The 17,733-nt window shown below is 32.1% G+C and overlaps 1 protein-coding gene and 1 long non-coding RNA gene across 13 annotated transcripts; both read right to left on the bottom strand.

Moving 5' to 3' along the window:
• Nucleotides 1–6,188: 6,188 nt before the first annotated feature.
• On the bottom strand, nucleotides 6,189–10,283 carry LOC131623858 (uncharacterized). 12 transcript variants are annotated; one of them, XR_009290351.1, is made up of 7 exons: nucleotides 9,956–10,279; nucleotides 9,712–9,830; nucleotides 9,092–9,532; nucleotides 8,521–8,621; nucleotides 7,845–8,042; nucleotides 7,578–7,737; nucleotides 6,191–6,829 (listed from the first exon to the last, which is right to left on the bottom strand). It is a non-coding gene; the product is annotated as an uncharacterized LOC131623858 (long non-coding RNA). The 12 variants fall into 12 exon arrangements; XR_009290352.1 differs by having other exon boundaries at nucleotides 6,190–6,713; nucleotides 6,807–6,887; nucleotides 7,845–9,532; nucleotides 9,956–10,282; XR_009290350.1 differs by having other exon boundaries at nucleotides 6,190–6,713; nucleotides 6,807–6,829; nucleotides 7,845–9,532; nucleotides 9,956–10,282.
• A 2,099-nt stretch (nucleotides 10,284–12,382) lies between these two features.
• LOC131623868 (uncharacterized) lies at nucleotides 12,383–13,579 on the bottom strand. Its single transcript, XM_058894866.1, has 2 exons — nucleotides 13,390–13,579; nucleotides 12,383–13,206 (listed from the first exon to the last, which is right to left on the bottom strand). Exons 1-2 carry the CDS (start codon nucleotides 13,577–13,579, stop codon nucleotides 12,383–12,385), a joined length of 1,014 nt encoding a protein of 337 aa, XP_058750849.1.
• Nucleotides 13,580–17,733: the final 4,154 nt, after the last annotated feature.

Genomic DNA, 17,733 nt, shown 5'->3' with positions numbered 1-17,733 from the left:
TTTTGACACTATTTTTCTTTCATTTTTTACACAACTTCACTTAATTATTTAACCAATCAAATCAATTTATTTTTGCTTCATTTTTTTGAACACTCTTTATTTAATATACATATTTTGACAATATTAAAAAAAATCACAAAAAAAGATTCATTTGATATATTTTTAATTAGGTTTAAAATGATACATTTTTAAGTATTTTTAAATACTTTAAATATTGTTTTTTCATTTGATTTTCAAACTTAATCATTTGTAAATATTTTTTGAGCAAACCCTAATCATCTAAGTGTTAATTAAGGATAATTTTTTGTTCATCTTGATTAATTTGACTCCTTTCAAAATTCAAATCGTTTTAAAACGAGCGATCGCGTCTCTTTTCAAAAACGATAAACCATTTCTTCTTTTGAAACTATTGATTAAATCTTTTAATTGATCAATTGATTTTCAAAACGATGTGGGGCCTCTCGAATATTAGAGAGTATAAGTCCCTTTTCTTTTTCTTTGTACAATTTTTTTAAACAGGAAGCTTTTTCCAAATTACTTCCAAACAGTTTTTAAAACAATAAATCTCACATCTTTTTTCAAAACCATCCACCCTGTTTTATGAGAATAAAACAGGGGCCTCTCGAATATTAGAGAGTATAAGTCCCTTTTCTTTTTCTTTGTACAGTTTTTCAAACAGAAAACTTTTTCCAAATTACTTCCAAACAGTTTTTAAAACAATAAATCTCACATCTTTTTTCAAAACCATCCACCCTGTTTTATGAGAATAAAACAGGGGCCTCTCGAATATTAGAGAGTATAAGACCCACTCCTTTTTCTTTTTACACAGTCTTTTTAGTCAAAATAAATAAACTTTCTTTCAAAACAAACTTTCAAACCGTTTTTTCAAACGACGCGTCTGCTTTTCAAATATACCATGGGCCTCCATATAGGTATAAGCCCCAAGCCCTTTTGTACATACCCATTCCAGTACATGAAATTAGGTATTTCATTGTACGCCTTTTTGTACATACACTTTTTTGTACATACCTCGATCTGTTTTTTTTTTTAACTTTGAATAACAAACCAAAAATGAAGTTTTCTTTAAATTTTCCCAAAATATCATGGGCCTCCATGTAGGTATAAGTCCCAAGCCCCTTTGTAAATACCTGTTTACATAACTTTGAATAAACTCAAAGGGCCTCTCCCCGAGTATGAGTCCCGAGCCCCCGTGTATACAAATGGAGCATGCTTACAGGTATATTTCCTTCATAAACTCCATTATATACACACACTTTGTCATATATGTATAACTGTTCATATTTGTTAATGTACTTGTTCATGTTTGTTCGTACTTGTTCATACTTGTGATTGTGTTATATGCTCATTCAACTTAGTACAACACTAGGTTCCCCATAGCCTCCTATTGGGCTTCGTGCAAAGAATCTCCACTAGTTTAGGTTAGGACATAGAGTATGGTTTCCCGGTGAAATCGCTCTAAGAGCTCAAACCAACTACACCATGCCTCCCCTTGGGCTTTGTACAAACGAGTGACCCTCCCATAGCCTCCTCTTGGGCTTACAATGCAAGGACCCTGGATTGTCCCTCCCATAGCCTCCTCTTGGGCTTACAATGCAAGGACCCTCGGATAGCCTCCTCTTGGGCTTCGTACAAGGACCCACGGGCTTCTTATAAGCATCCCCAATATCCAAATCAAATACCCTAGGAGATTAGACATTTTTCATCTCTATGCTAGGAGTATCTCTTATATATCATCACAAACAATCAATCAATCAATCAAACTTTTTTGCCACAAGGCTGGCTAATCAATCAAACTGTTTTACCACCGTACTGGATGATTAATCAAAGTTTTTGTCACAAGGCTGACTTCATTGAAACTTTTGCCACGAGGCTGGCTGATTAATCAAAACTTTTTGTCACAAGGCTGACTTCATTGAAAGTTTTTGCCACAAGGCTGGTTAAACAAACAAAAACATCTTTATCATTCTAAGCACCCTAAGTGGCATGGCCCCGGGCTTATAATGAAAAGATTTTCAAACAAAAATCAAACAGATGTATGTGATGATATAGATTAGATACATCTAGCATTTAGACGACATTTGTCTATTTTCCTTTGCTTCCACTAGCATAAGTGGGAACTACGATTGCTCTGACTTTCTCAACATCCCTTTGGGAATACGTAGGCACAAGGTCGATCCTTGGCGAGCAAAACAAAACAAAAAAACCATTCAAACCTTAGCACCCGTAGACCCCGAGCTACAGATGCTCTGATTCCCTCTAAGGGATATGTATGCAGAGGATCGCGATGATCTTTGCGAGCATAATCAAACAAACACCTTAGGTCCCACCTATTTCACAACAGAACCTCCACCGTAACATGGAATAAAAAACAATAAAGAACCCTGTAGAGTACTACAGATACGTTGGGTGCTAATACCTTCCCTTCGTATAACCAACCCTCTTACCCAAGATCTCCCCCCACTTTTAGGTTATTGCAGCTTTTTTCCTTTTCCTCCTTTGGAAATAATAAAAAGTTTGGTCGAAACAAAGAAAAATCATTTTTTATGAGCACTCGAGCCCAAAGAAGGCATCAGGTGTCTCATCCCACAAAAAAGAGGAACAAAACGATTTTTCGCCCGCGACACATGATACTAATTCATTTCCTAGGATGTGAGATGTACCACTTGTGCTTTTGCGATCAGTTTTACAACCTGCATAATCCGAGTCTGAATAACCAACTAAATCACATATACTACCTTTTGGATACCATAGCCCAACGTTTGTTGTTCCTTTCAGATACTTAATGATCCTTTTTACGGCGGTGAGATGAAATTCCTTGGGATTTGCTTGAAAGCACGCACAAAGACAAACACTAAACATAATGTTAGGACGGCTTGCCGTCAGATAAAGTAGTGAACCAATCATACATCGATATTTAGTTATATCAATTGAAATACCAAAATTAATAAAAGTATTTTAATTTTTCTTTTACAAAAATAAACATAAGTTTCAATAAGACAAAATCATTCACATTTCACAAATAGAAAATTTTCAAGTCAATTCAATTAATTCTAAAATGCAGAAAACTTTTGAGATATTTTAAAATAACTAATGAATTCATTATATAAGAGAGAAAAACTTATTATTAGAGGAAATGGAAATGAATGAAACAAATTAGATGAGAGAGTGTGATTAATGCATGCGACCTATAATTAAAATATGTGAACTTGATCGATCTAACAATTTTAAATAAAAAGACCATCATGAACCAATTTTAATGTGGTTCAGGCTAAATGCCGCCTCAATTCACCCGTAGCTAATGGGAATTGTCCCAGAATAATTTCTCTCAATTTTGGTAATTTTATTAAGGGTGTATTTGTTTCAAGATTTTAAATTATATTTTTTTGGAATAGTATTTTCAGAATTATTATTCTTAGGATTTGATTATTACTCCTTCTTATGTGTTTATACGAATTAAGGGTTTCTAAGAACAATTGTAAATTTGTTTAATTTAAAATTAGAAAAAAAAATTGGTTTTATTCCCATAGGAATGTTATATTCTCATCCTTTAAGTCTTGGAATAAAAATAAAAGAATCATGTGTAAATAAGATTACTTAGAATAAAAAGTTTTTTGAAATAATTCTTTTAAACTTGAATCAAATATAAGAATATTAAATTTCCATAGTCATATTCCTGAAAATATTTTTTCTAACCTTGAAACAAACACACCCTAAATGTAATATCTCGGCGGATATGGTGGATGTTGGTGCATCACACATACTTGTCACACTTTTCTCGATCATATAATGGCCAATAAAAATCAACTCGAGCAACTTATTTTTAAGAAAATTCTCCAATATGAAATGATAAACTCTTTAAGTATTATTGTTCTAATCAACATTAATTATAGTAAAAATTCATTAAGTGAGAAGAGATTGAATTAATTTCAAATTATATGAAGTGAATGAAGTAAATTTTTGTGCGTGAGTCATCTTTTCTGCTCTCTTTATTTTCAACGATTAGTCTCTTTCTCTTTATGTTATCATATTTTATAGTATTAATTAATTGAATATAAATGTTTTTTTTCAAAATAAAAGAGGAGAGGTATTTTGAAATACCTCATTTGCTGGTTTGCTGTTGGCTCACGTTGTGCCAGTTTCGATCCTAATACGAGAGGGATGAAGGGCGTGGGTACAAACCAACCCTTCACTAGGTGAAACCGGCATAATTGTTTTCGTAATGTCCTTGTTATATTCAATTCTACCGCACTTGCCTTTATTTGGAAGCAAATGAATGATGAGGCCACATGTTTATTCATTATCTATGGACAAGTTTATGACATTGAAAGCGAACCATTCCAATGACAACCTTGATTGTTTTATCAACATTATTCTACAAGTAATAGGAATGCATAAGGTCGGTTTAGTTAAGTTTTTTTTAAAGGAAACTAGTAAGAGGTCCGTGCTCCGCACGGGTAATTGTATTATGATATTGTGTAAATAATTAAAAATAAATAATTATACAAAGAAAAAAATTGACCCATGAGACGGAAAGAGAATAAAAAGAATTTTAACAATTGAAAAAATAAATAAAATATGTATTCTATTAATAATGACCCGTAAAATATAGCCTAATAATATGTAAATTTATTTAATATTGTATAAAGTAAATTTAAAAACATGTAAATTTAAAATGAATGCTTTAATTATAAATAACTATAATCATAAAAATTCAACTATATTAAATAACCATTTAAAAAAAGAACATGTGAGTTTGAAAAAAATTTAACAAAATATAAGAGTGTATATGGATAAAAGCTACTTTGTACCGCACATCTGTACTTAAATGTACATTTGAAGCAATCTTTTAAAATATTTTGATGTCTAAATTTAATCGGCCGTGTCCCGTGCCACTCCATCATATTGTTAAATTGGATAAAAAAATCTTATTTTTTAAAAATTATAAAATTAAATTGTTTGATATTTTTGATAATAATAAGAAAGATTTGATACTTAATAAAAATAGTAAATTATAAATTAATATCAATATAATTGTTTACATGCAAAAATTAAACACAATTAAGTTAAATAAACACAATTTAAACATATTTTGGTAGTAACTACTTTTTCTCTCTAATTTGTAAAAAATGGTAAATTTTTAGGTACTCTTTGTAATTGATTAAAAAAATCAATTTTTTAAAAAATAATAATAAAAAAATAATATGACATTAAATATTTTCATTTAATTGACGGGCAGTACTGATATTTAATTTATATATTATTTTCTTTAAAACTTAATAATTGTAAATATTATTTTAAGAGAAAAGGGATTGTGCACTGACAGTGTAAATTATTTTTACACTGTCAACCAATGACGATCATGTGAAGCGCCAAGTCACACTTTAAATTTTAAAATATTTTTATGATTTGGCACTTTAAACCATTCTAATTGGATGTATGTCTAATTTTTTTTACACTGACAGTGTACTACCATTAAAATTTTATTTTAATTGTATAATTAAATTATAATAATGATTATAAATTACAGTTTATTTTATAATAATGACAATTAATCAAGTGTTTAAAACAAATCATAATTCTAGTAGGATCGTCTGCAAATATATTGGAGCATTTAATATCATTGCTAAATTGAATTTCAAATTAACTGAGAAATATATCAAATTAAATAGAATCACTATTTTTAATGTTTTACTAATAAGATATAAGTAGTATGAAAATTAGGTATTGTGTTGATAATGATCCGTAAAATAAAAAGTTAAATGTTTGCGTGGCTATTGAGTATTATTTAATTTAATAAAATAAAATTTTAATTTTATCAAAATTAAAAAAATATATTAATTAGCATTTTTTAGTGATATTAAACAAATAGAATTGATATGATTTGATAAAAATTAAATAAAACAAAATATAAATTTTTTATTAATGCTAAATTACACTAAAATGCAGAAGCATTTATTTCAATTTAGTGTTAGGTTGTTAGTGTTAGGTTGTTAGTTCATAATAGGTGATAAAATGTATAAACAAATTAAAATATTTAAAATAATTTTGACAAAAGACAAGATATATTTTATTAATTATATTATCAATTAACTAAAAAACACAATAAATCTTCAAATTTATTAGGATATTTTGTTTTTATTTTATACTAAGACATTTAATTATGAAATTGAATGAGGAGTTATCTGTTTTAATTTTGGGGGTTTATGACACATTAAATTTGTACAAAGTCATCTAATTAATTTATTCTTTAATCATGGATTTTTTGTATTTAATAAAATTAATAAAATTAATTATTAATCAATTCTTATTTATCATGAGAGAAAAAAATAGATTAATATCAAATGACATGTACTTTGAAACTAAATGAGTTTGGCCTTAACCTAAACCGATGCGATAACATAGGTGAATATTGAATTTAGGTGGAATTCGAAACTAACATTAACATATAACCTATTGATCAAGTTGTGCAAGATGATTTTGATATGGATCTAAATTATTGGCATTCTCATTGCATGAATATGATGATAGTTTAGAATAAAAAGTACAATGAAGCAAATAACACAAAATGAAGCAACCAGAATAGTTACATCAACTGTGATACAATCAAAATCAAGCAAATCGACAAATAGGTCGGTACTCTATTCAACCGTCTAGTTCAAATCGAAATATTACACAATGTGACTTCCAAGAACCTTCACACAAGTTGTTAACAAATCCAGTCACAATTAAAATGAAAATATAAATCTCTATGTTTAACCAAAATGGAGTAAGATATATCCTATTACCTTTGGCAATTTTTGAAGAGCCCCTGTATCATTAACCATCAATTTTCGGTGTTAGCATCAACAAAAAGAGCTTCAAATTTACTATGAAAAGAAAATAAGTGAAAGTAAATGTCAGAACAACATTTAGTGTCATTGACCATCCACAATTATGTTACAAAATTCATGTACATAATTCATCTATAAAATGCAATATAATTCATCTAAGTTTCCAAATTATTTAGTGAACTTTTTTATTTTAGTAAATTTAACATATATTTTAAATCAAACCAATCTAAAACTTTCTAAAATTTTGAAAACTTAGAAACAGATAGAATAAAAAAGATGGTTCATGTGCTTATTCATGCTTCAAAAGCATCTTTTCAAAATAATATAGAATCCGTAAAAGTTATTTTGGTAAATGGCAAAATTTGCACTTTAGAAGTTCCATGTACAAAATATAGAGGTGGTGGATTGAGAATTATTATTTATTCTGTAAACAAAACAGTAAATACAACTTGCAAAATAGATCAAAATTTAACATTAGCATAATGCAGAGAAAATTTTAATTTGGTAACTTAGCTTTATATACAGAGTCTCATCCAGTATCAAGAAAATTTATCAGGTGTAGTGTTGCCTATTGCATATCACAGAAAAAACAATTTATTCAAACTTTAATAGGCTGCAAGTTGCAGCACCACTATCTTATTAACCATGTCATATGCATCAATTTTCTATAAAAAATTATTGCAGAACATAAAAGTGAAGGTGGAAGAGAGTGAAATATTTCAAAACCTGAAATTCCAACATCATCGCCAAAGAGAGAGCCACCAGTGGCAGCAACAATGTAAGCAATTATGACATAATGCTCTCTCAGTATCGATGGATCTCGGTCTCTTGCCGTCGACGACCATTTCGCGTACTCATCTCCAATCTTTATCTTGTAGGCATAAATCTAAGGAAAAAATCAAACAAAAAGTAAGGGAAATAGCAGCATGGGACTCATTAATATATAAATGGTTCTTTATATCATATGCACTAATAATAGGCAATTACATGTACCAATTCAATTCTTTGAGTATTAGCTTATCAATTCCATTCCGCTCCTTAACAAAACATAAACAACCGGTCTTCTGCATTCCCATGGTCAGCAGTGACAACGTTTATCCCACCCACTTGCTCAATTGCGTCAAGAATCATGAAAATTTATCATTTACCAGAATACATCTCTCTTTGTAAATAGACTCCGCCGCCAGTTTTCTTCAATAAAAAATAACACAATACAAACACAATCAAATCCAAACAGAAGAGAAAGAATCAAGAAATCGGCAAAGACATTTCATCGAAGACTTTGTAAGAAAGAATGAAAATGAAATTTTCTTCTCCTTGAAAGCAGTTCTACACCCACAGAACAAACCCAAACACAGTGATAAATCAACCACGATTCATGATAAGAAAATGACATCAACCACAAACAAAACAAAAACTCATTCAAATTGCAAACAATAAACAAATTTCAAACTGCATTTTTTTCAACATTCGGTCTGCGCAATCTGATAGAATTGGAATGTGGTGTCTGTTACTACAAGCTACTGGCTGCTACTTTGTGATCTTTGTGATTGGTTACTTACCAAAATGTGCTAGCTTTTCTATTTGAAAATAAGCTGTAACAATACAAAGTTGTGCAAAGAAACCCATGATTTGAACGTGCAAAGAAAATCAATTCAAAAAGGCATACTTAGTCATCACACAACCCTAAAATTGTATTTTTTTGATATCGTCACCAGATCTGTGCATAAAACGTCATTGCAAGACACCACGATCGTCAGCTTACCGGATCTGTTGAAGCATAAAAGCATAACAAAAATCAGAACCAAAGTAATCTAAAACAAAAATAAACATTAATCAAAGTAGGAACAAATTAACGGTGTCATGAATCAAGAATCAAGAAACCGCTTTAGGAGTTCTTTAGTTTTCTCTAGCATTATACACCTACTGTTAGCATTCTCACTGATTTATAATGCAAATAGGGATGAAAATATAAGACAAAACAGTCCCTTAGTCAAAACAGTCCCATTACCATACTTACTAAAGATTTCAGAATACAATTTCAGAACATTCCCTTAGTCAAAACACTCCCACTCCCATTGCAAAACAGTCCCTATTGCAACTGAATCAGAATTTCAGAATATCAAACAATTTTGCTCATCTCATTTGAGAATTCCAGTCCCATTTAATGATGTAATGAATCAAAACATTTACATATAAGTAGGAACAAATTAACGGTGGCAGATACGTTCTTAACTTACAGCAGAAACCAAAAGTCAGAAGATATATGTTGTCATAAATCAAGCAAGTGAATGAACACGGTCTTCTTTTTTGTTTTCTGGATCAATATCAATATCAATATCAATATCAATGAAGTTAGCAGTTTCTCCTCCGATCACAAGGTCTCGCTTTTGGCCATCGGGATTCGCAGTTGCACAGAAATACATAAGCACTATTATATTATCAATTTCAAAGTAGAATGCATAGAAACAGAAACACGCACCATATCAGCATAAGATCACACTGGCACTTCCTCTATTCGGGCTAGCAATAATTTTTGTCCTCGACATTGAAGCCGTGCAGCCTGTAAAAAGAATCAAATCCATATACGGTCACAAAACATCTGCAAGTGTTGTTGTCTGGGAACCTAGGTCCTTGGATAAGAATGCATCCATCAGTTTCTCGTCATCCTCGTTAATCTCCTGAATTTCCAATAATAAATACAGTATAATCAAAGTCGCTATCATTAACAAAAAGGATGAAAAGCAAATAAACCCAACTAAAGAAAATCATACGTTGAGTTAGCTTCAGTCATATTGAAATAAAAACCTGGAAAATTAAAGAAAATAGAAACAACATTAAACATGGGTAACAAAATCACCTATGTAACAACCGGTTGAAAATAGAGCAAAATCATAAAACCCTCCAAGACAACACGACTTCTACTGTCACATGTCGTGACTCTATCCATCGAACTCGGTCTGGTATCTCCTACTTCCTCTGTGTATATGAAAAAAAAGGAAATAATAACCAAAAAAACTTAGTGAAAAGACGAAATACCCAACCTTGTTATGTTAATAGGAATGTAAACTGGTCGGAGAAGGAGAAACGATTATCGTTCTTACCGAATCGGTCAGAGATGGAGAAACGCTGGTTGCTGCGAAGTCCTTCGAAACAAAATTCCAATTGGTTGATTAGGAAGGCCATGAGATAAAGAGTACGAATATGACTTTGGTTTTTTCATTACAGATGGTGGTGGCTGTAAATAAAGTGGAGAAATGGAGCAGTTGCGGCTAGGGTTTCAATGGAGAAAGAAGATGGAAAACAACGGAAGAGAGAGAACATAAAATGGGAGAGTGAAGAGTGGAGTGTGAAGAAGTGTGTTTTGGGTGGAGGAAAAACTTTTTTTTTAATCCCACTCCCACCAATGGAAAAAAGCTGAGGGAAGTACAAAAAGTGGGTGGCAAGAATTGAGGGAAGTACAAAAAGTGGGTGGCAAGTACAGAGATTTGGGAAGCCTGGCCAATGAGAACCGCACGTTTGGCAAATTGTATTTTTGAATTTGTTATTTACCAGATCATCCTTTTGTAAGGGGAAGAATTTTTGGTTAGAAGGGTAAAATAGTCTGTTTGGTCAATTTATTAGTATTGGGTAGATAGTAAAAAATATCTAAGTCAATAAGTTTAATTGATATTTGTAAAAAAAAAATTATGAAGTAAATCAAATCGATAAAGAATGAGTTGATTTATTTAGATTCAATTAAAGTGTTATTATTTCTTTTAATAAACTTCTATTTTAAAATTATAGTTATCAACTTTTTTAAGACCTTAAATATTTTTTACACTATTATAACAATTACATAAAATATAACCAAAAAATAATATATATATATATATATATATATATATATATATATATATATATATATATATATATATATATATATATATATATATATATATAATTTTGAGTGAAGATCCATTTTGGTCCCTCACAAAAATTACAAATCTCAAATTAATTCCTCGTAAAAAAGATTCGATTTAGTCCCTTAGAAAATTTAACAGGATCATATTAGTTTTTCTGTTAATATTTTTTTTCAAATCGGTTTTATTCCTACTTTTAAACTGTGACTCAACTGTTTGGATTTATTTTTTATTTTAAAGCAATTCAAATTTAAAAAATTTCAAAATTGGTTTTTAGAAATAGTTGAACCCAAGACCTTTAAGATAGATCGTATGCCTTTACCACTAAGCCAATGAACATAGTGAAAGATGATTCTCATGATTTGTAGTTACATTAAACTTAGGACCTTTTAACTTACATTTTTATCTATAAATTTCAATAATATATTTGTATACGATGATTTGTCATGTTTAACAAGTAATTTGTCCTTTGAATGGGCGGAGCGTTTGATTTTTATGGAACATCCGCCCAATGAATGGGCAGAGCCGTGTAAGGTATTTTTTTTCTTTTTTTTTAACAATAATAAATATTAACTTTAAATACTATAATTAAATATTAAAAACTATAGTAAATCATTAATATATATTAAAAAATATTATAATATTAAATAATATAAATTTCTTAATATGTTTATAAATATTTCAATTATTTAATATATATTAATATTTTTTATTATTTTCAATATTTAAATACAGATATATCACTGCAATTGCCAGGACATTTTGGTTGATTTATTATTTAGGGTTAAATCTGTCACTGCAATTGGCGGAGCTTTTGAATATTTTATTATTTAATTTCAGATCTGCCATTGCAATTGGCTGAGCTTTTGAATATTTTATTATATAATTTCAGATCCGCCACTGCAATTGGCGGAGCTTTCGATTATTTTATTATTTAATTTCAAATCCGCCTCTACAATGGGCAGAGCTTCTGATTATTTTATTATTTTTATTTTGTAACGTTGTCTTTATAAATAGCATTCTCTTCCTCAGTTGGTACTCACAACACTTACTACTCATCTCTTCAATACAGTCTTAATTCTTTCTGCAATAATGTTTCCAACGTTTCCAATGATGAAAACAGATGCGCATGTTATATTTTCACCAGTAAAGCCTCCGATGAAGATCAAACTCTGGAACACGCAGACCTTCGAGCATCTTTAGAGGCATTTGCTCCACTGGTTAGATGAGCACATCCATGATGGGGAAAAGATGAGGAGAATTGAGAGGCAAGTTACAGTGTCCGACTCAAATGGAGTAACTTGTTCTTGGAGACCTGTGACAAATGGTGCTTGTGTCCTCATGATGATGCTAGGACCAGATGATATTGTGTTGACGGCTATAATCTCCTAGAAACGATAATGTGTTTGGTAATTATATTTGTTTGGATCAACTAATGTTGTTTAGGTTAAATGTTGATGTTGAGCGTTTGTATTTGTTTTGATATATGTTGTATGTGTTGTCCTAATTGTAATGTTATTTATATTAAACGCGAAAGATCTGTGTGGTCATTAAACGTCATTAAATCATTGAAAACACTGAATTAATAATGGTGCATACAATTGAGAAGCTTAACACCAAAATAAAATACTAGTTATTAATGGTTCCACCATTTGGACAATTAGTTCGATTGTGACCAGGAAGACGACACAACACACATTTTCTCTCTAACTTATCATATCTGTCCATTTCTGTTCTAATACGTGAGCTCACTGGGCGGCCTTTATTGTTCCTATGCATTATTGGATTATGGAAATTTTGATCTCCATCAAAAGAGGGCCAATACTCATCGTATGGTATAAATGGAAAGCTTGTGATGTAAACACCGAATAAGTTTGCAACCCTGTAAACGTCGGAGAATAGAGCATATGCGTCTTGGCGCACCACAGAACATGCAGCAATAACATGTGAACAAGGAACACGATATGCTTGATACTTTCCGTAGTCACACCAAAGATCTATTAGGTTTACCTTATAATCTCTCATATGTTTTCCCTCACCATGATCCATTGTCTCCTTCACACTGAAAGTGTTATGATTGTAGTCAAATATCCTTACCTGATGTGTGTTGGATTTTGATGTTTCTTCTTTCATCACCTTTATGCAGCTTTCAGTAAATGTTTTTCCAGAATTCAAAACTGCACCCCACTTAGCACCCTTTTCAGCAAATAGTGATCCCATCCTATAGTATGTTGCACGTACCAACTCCGTAATGGGTAGATTACGTGTGCCTTTGAAGATTGAGTTCATCGATTCAACTAGGTTTATTGTCATGTGACCCCAACGCCGACCTCCATCAAATTCCCTCGTCCATTTTCCCACTGGAATATTGTCTAACCACCTTAAAGCATCACCATTAGCCATATCAATTTTATTTCGGTAGTAGTGAAATGTTGGTTGGTTTAAAGCATAACCTGATTGTTACAAAAATGGGTTACTAATATATAAATATAAATTACCAATACATAAGGTTAGGAAATATATACTTACCCATGTTGATCACTTTTTTCGGAGGATACGGTCATTGACTTCCCTCATGAAATTTTGTGCGATATGTCTGATACAGTAGACATGTACAGATGGAGGATCATGTTAACCATTGTCTGGATTATTGTACGCACTTTCAATTGATGCATGTTTGTCTGAAATCAAACACATGTCAGGCTGAGGGGCTACATGCATTCTCAAGTTCTTTAGAAAGAAACCCAAACCATCCGCTGTCTCACCCTCCACAAGAGCAAAAGCAACTAGAAAGATATTACTGTTGCCATCTTGAGCTACCGCCATTAGTAGCATACCTTTATACTTACCTTATAACCAGGTACCATCAATCTGAAGAATAGGTTTGCAATATGCAAACTCTTTTATGCTTGGTTGGAATGCCCAGAAAATTCGGTGGAAAATTTGTTTCCCATTGACAACAGTGTCGTCATCTGTATATACGTGAAGTGTTTACATTTCTACCACCGTACCAGGAACAAATTTCTTAAGATCTAACAAGTAATGTGGAAGCCCATTGTATGAATTCTACTAATTACCATATACCTGTTCAATAGCTTTATTCCTTGCAATCCATGTTTTCTTGTACGACGGATTAAATTTGAATTCGAACACAATCTCACTAATACAGACGCTCACCTTAGTTGACGGGTCCTTATCTACAAGGGGCATTAAATGTTGACACATCAACTGAGAGCTAAGTTATCGACGATCTTGATTAAAGATAGTTGTTGAACAACTATGTGGGGGGTTCATAATGCATATCTCCCATAGGTCGCTTCTCTTTCGAAAGGACGCCAAAAGTTGAAACCTGCACGTAGCGTTTCTACAACATATTTGATATCTCTTTTTGTCATAAATAGTCACCTTGAAATAAATACATTGTTTCATATGATGTTTTGAGATGGCAAGAACACAATCAGCTATGGTTTTAAACTGGTTGCCCACAACTATGTCATCCTCCATGGGAAGACGGGGATTGTGTGGCTATGCAAACAAAGATTGGTTTTCAGTTAGTTGCAACGTTGTAAGGTGGGGCGGTGGACAGTACACATTCTCAACTGGAATGTGTTGCTCATCTTCGTTGATTACACCTATTTCTAATAAAGTAGTAAACAAATCATCAGCTTGTGCCTCAGTTTCTTCATCGTCGTCTTCTTCAACATTTTCATTGGGAATTATTGCTGGAGATTCTTCTTCTCGTAGGTTGATTAGATGTGACGGCTGAGGTTGTTTACATTGTTGAAATTTTATGTAGATATCAATGAAATCAAAACCCGATATTTCATGATTCCCAAACATTGTTTCGACATCATCGTCGTCTCGGACCTTCATTGGAACAAATTTCACATGGTTATTTCCGAAAAAAACTACATTTAGATAAATAATTTGTGAAATCGAATTGGCTTGCAGCTTTGATTCCAACCTACTCTTCAAGTAATCGAACATAGCATTTCTGCTTAACTTCAAACGACAAATTTCTGTATCTGCAAAAATAATCCCAACAACATCAGATGATTGAATCTCTCCTTGTTATTATTTTATTTCAAGATATAAACAAATTTCGTCCTCGTTCACATATTTTGTCAAAGTCGACGAAATGATCCGCCCGTATTTGGAATAAGCGGGATTTAGTCATGTCATCAACATTACCTCATATGGCGTATATAGAAAATTTCTCCTCGCCTTATGCAAAAGATGGCGACCAAAAACACACACTTTTCATCTTCCAACTAGTGAATGCACCATCACACTTGAGGATGTTCGTATGTTGATGGACTTACGTATCAATGGTGTCGCAGTTGTTGGATCTACATCTGTGTCTTATTCTATTGTTAAAGAACTACTGGGTGAACCATTGACAGACACAACTAGAAAAGGCCAATTCATTAAAATGACTTGGCTCCGAGAAAAATACAAAAACCATATGACATTAACCGTAGATTCCACCGTCGAAGAAATTCTTCAAAAAGATAGAGTTTACATTTTGTTGCTTTTTGGTGGTTTATTATTTCCTGATACTAATGGTAACACTATACATCTGCAAATCTGCAACTTTAGCGCATCTATACAGACACTTGTATAGATGCGCCAACAAAGAAGTGCATAATTTTGCTGGTTGTGGAGTCTTACTTCAGGCTTAGGGGTGGTCGAGAATGCCGAGACTGGCACCAGTGAATCCTAACCCATACCAATTTCCATATGCAACCAAGTACGTTTTAATCTCTTTTTTTTTAAATATGTTTATTATGCTCTTTTTTAGGTAATAATTATTTCTTTTTTAGGTGGTCCGCATATGGGATGAATTACGAAAAAAACACCACATCATTGTGCTCCTGGATATCGAGCGTTCATCCATCATTCCAAGCTGATTGATGTAATATATCTTTAACACTTAATTCAATTAATACTATCTCATAGAATTATTTTTTAACTAATCATTTGAATGTATGTAACAGTTTACATGGAGGCCCTATCTCGAACTTGAAGATCTGGAACCAATTGATAGTGACGTGTGGAGTTCAAAAACTTTTATAATTAGCTTCCCTTGTGTTGAAATGCATCATTCAGATAGAGTTAAACTCCATTTTGGTATTCAACAGGACATACCGTGTCCTCCAACTTGCATGGAAGAGTATCACAAAAGTCAAATGAACGATCAATGGCCATACAAGGATTGGATAGACCATTACAAGAATGAGCGTCGTCAATGGCATAGTCGCCATAGAACTGCCTTACAAGGGGAAATCTTGCCTCAAGAATGTAAACCGAGCCGAGATTACATGACATGGTATGCATATGTGTCAAATTTGTATTTATCACCGAATATATTCTTATTTGACCCTCATAACCAACCCTCCCCCTCAAACTTCCAACAAACCCGACCACCTATCCCTAACACTCAACAACATTTCCGTAACACCCAACAATCTTTCATTCCAACACAATCACCTTATACCCCAAGCCAACGTTATTATCACCAAAACCCATATACTTCATACACCCAACCACACACACCATTCTCACAACCTACCACTATCCCAATCTACCAACACCATACTATCAAACCCCCCAATACACCCAAACGCAACCTACCACTACCCAACATAACCCATCTACATCATACATCCAACCACAATACCACAACTACCAAACACCCTAATACTCCCAAACGCAACCTACCACTACCCAACATAACCCATCTACATCATACATCCAACCACAATACCACAACTGCCAAACACCCCAACAACAAATGCCTTTTTTCCAATCACAACAATTTACCCCAAGTTCATCACAAAAGAACTATGTCACCTTGAAAACCTCAATGCCTAACATCACCCAACAAGACTAGAATAACTAGGGAACCAAATTAAGTTATGGCAGTGCGACGACGACTAATTTTATCAGTGAAGAAATTGTCGAAGAATTATATGATCGTGGACATGAGATATGGCCTTGTACTCAGCTTGCAAATGATGAAGTGCCTCGTAGAAGAACTACGAGAACTGGACATCCTCCTAACTGTGGAACTAGCTAGCAGTTACGCCGATCGGGTCGAGGTGGCAATTAAAAATCGTTTATTTTATTTTATTGTAATATTTTTTTTAATCGTATTGTAACTTTATTTTATTTTATTTATCAATTAAATATATATTAATTATATAAATATTATTTATTATAATTTATTTTAATGTTTTAAATTTAATATAATTTCTTGCATTAATTTTAAGGTTCATATGAATTTAAAATTTGATTTTAAAAAAAAAATTTTTACAGGCTTCCGCCAATGCATTGAGCGGAGCCTTCTAATTTATACACATGTCCGTCCATTGCTTTTGCAGATAAAGAAATATTTTCACACCTCCGCCAATCCAATTGGCGGAGGTTCTATAACAGTAACGACAAAGTATGGAAAAGATGGTATATCGGAAATATTGGTGAAAAATATTGTATATTGAGTAATAATTTTTAAAAAGATGGTACAACAAGAAAAGTTTTACACTTAATGGACTAATATCTTTACAAAAGTTTTACACTTATTTTTTGTTGCTTGAACTATTTTTTGTGGGATCAATTGCTACATTATATTCCAGCAACATCTAAGCAATTTAAACCAATTTCACTCTAATGGTAATTTGAATAAGCAATCTATATGTGATCCAATCAATTTATATTTGATCCCACCAGTTATCAAGATTAATATTATTTAATGTTAAGCAACCTATTTTTTGGATTACTTCATGATGTAACTTACACAAATATTTAAGCCACGTATATCTACTCCAATGATAAAAATGCTAAGTTCTGGAACTTATGAATCCTAATATATAATAAGCAAAACCTCCCTTGAAAATGCTCTTAGGTTCACATTCACATGTGTGTTTCACTTCATTTCACATCCTCTACTCTTCTCATTTTCACACTTTTCCTGACACAAA

Source organism: Vicia villosa, unplaced genomic scaffold, assembly GCF_029867415.1.
Source record: "Vicia villosa cultivar HV-30 ecotype Madison, WI unplaced genomic scaffold, Vvil1.0 ctg.000084F_1_1_3, whole genome shotgun sequence".
In the NCBI taxonomy this organism is placed as follows: Eukaryota; Viridiplantae; Streptophyta; class Magnoliopsida; order Fabales; family Fabaceae; genus Vicia; species Vicia villosa.
Note: the sequence above shows the minus strand (reverse complement) of the source record. Positions and strands in the feature narration are given on the sequence as shown.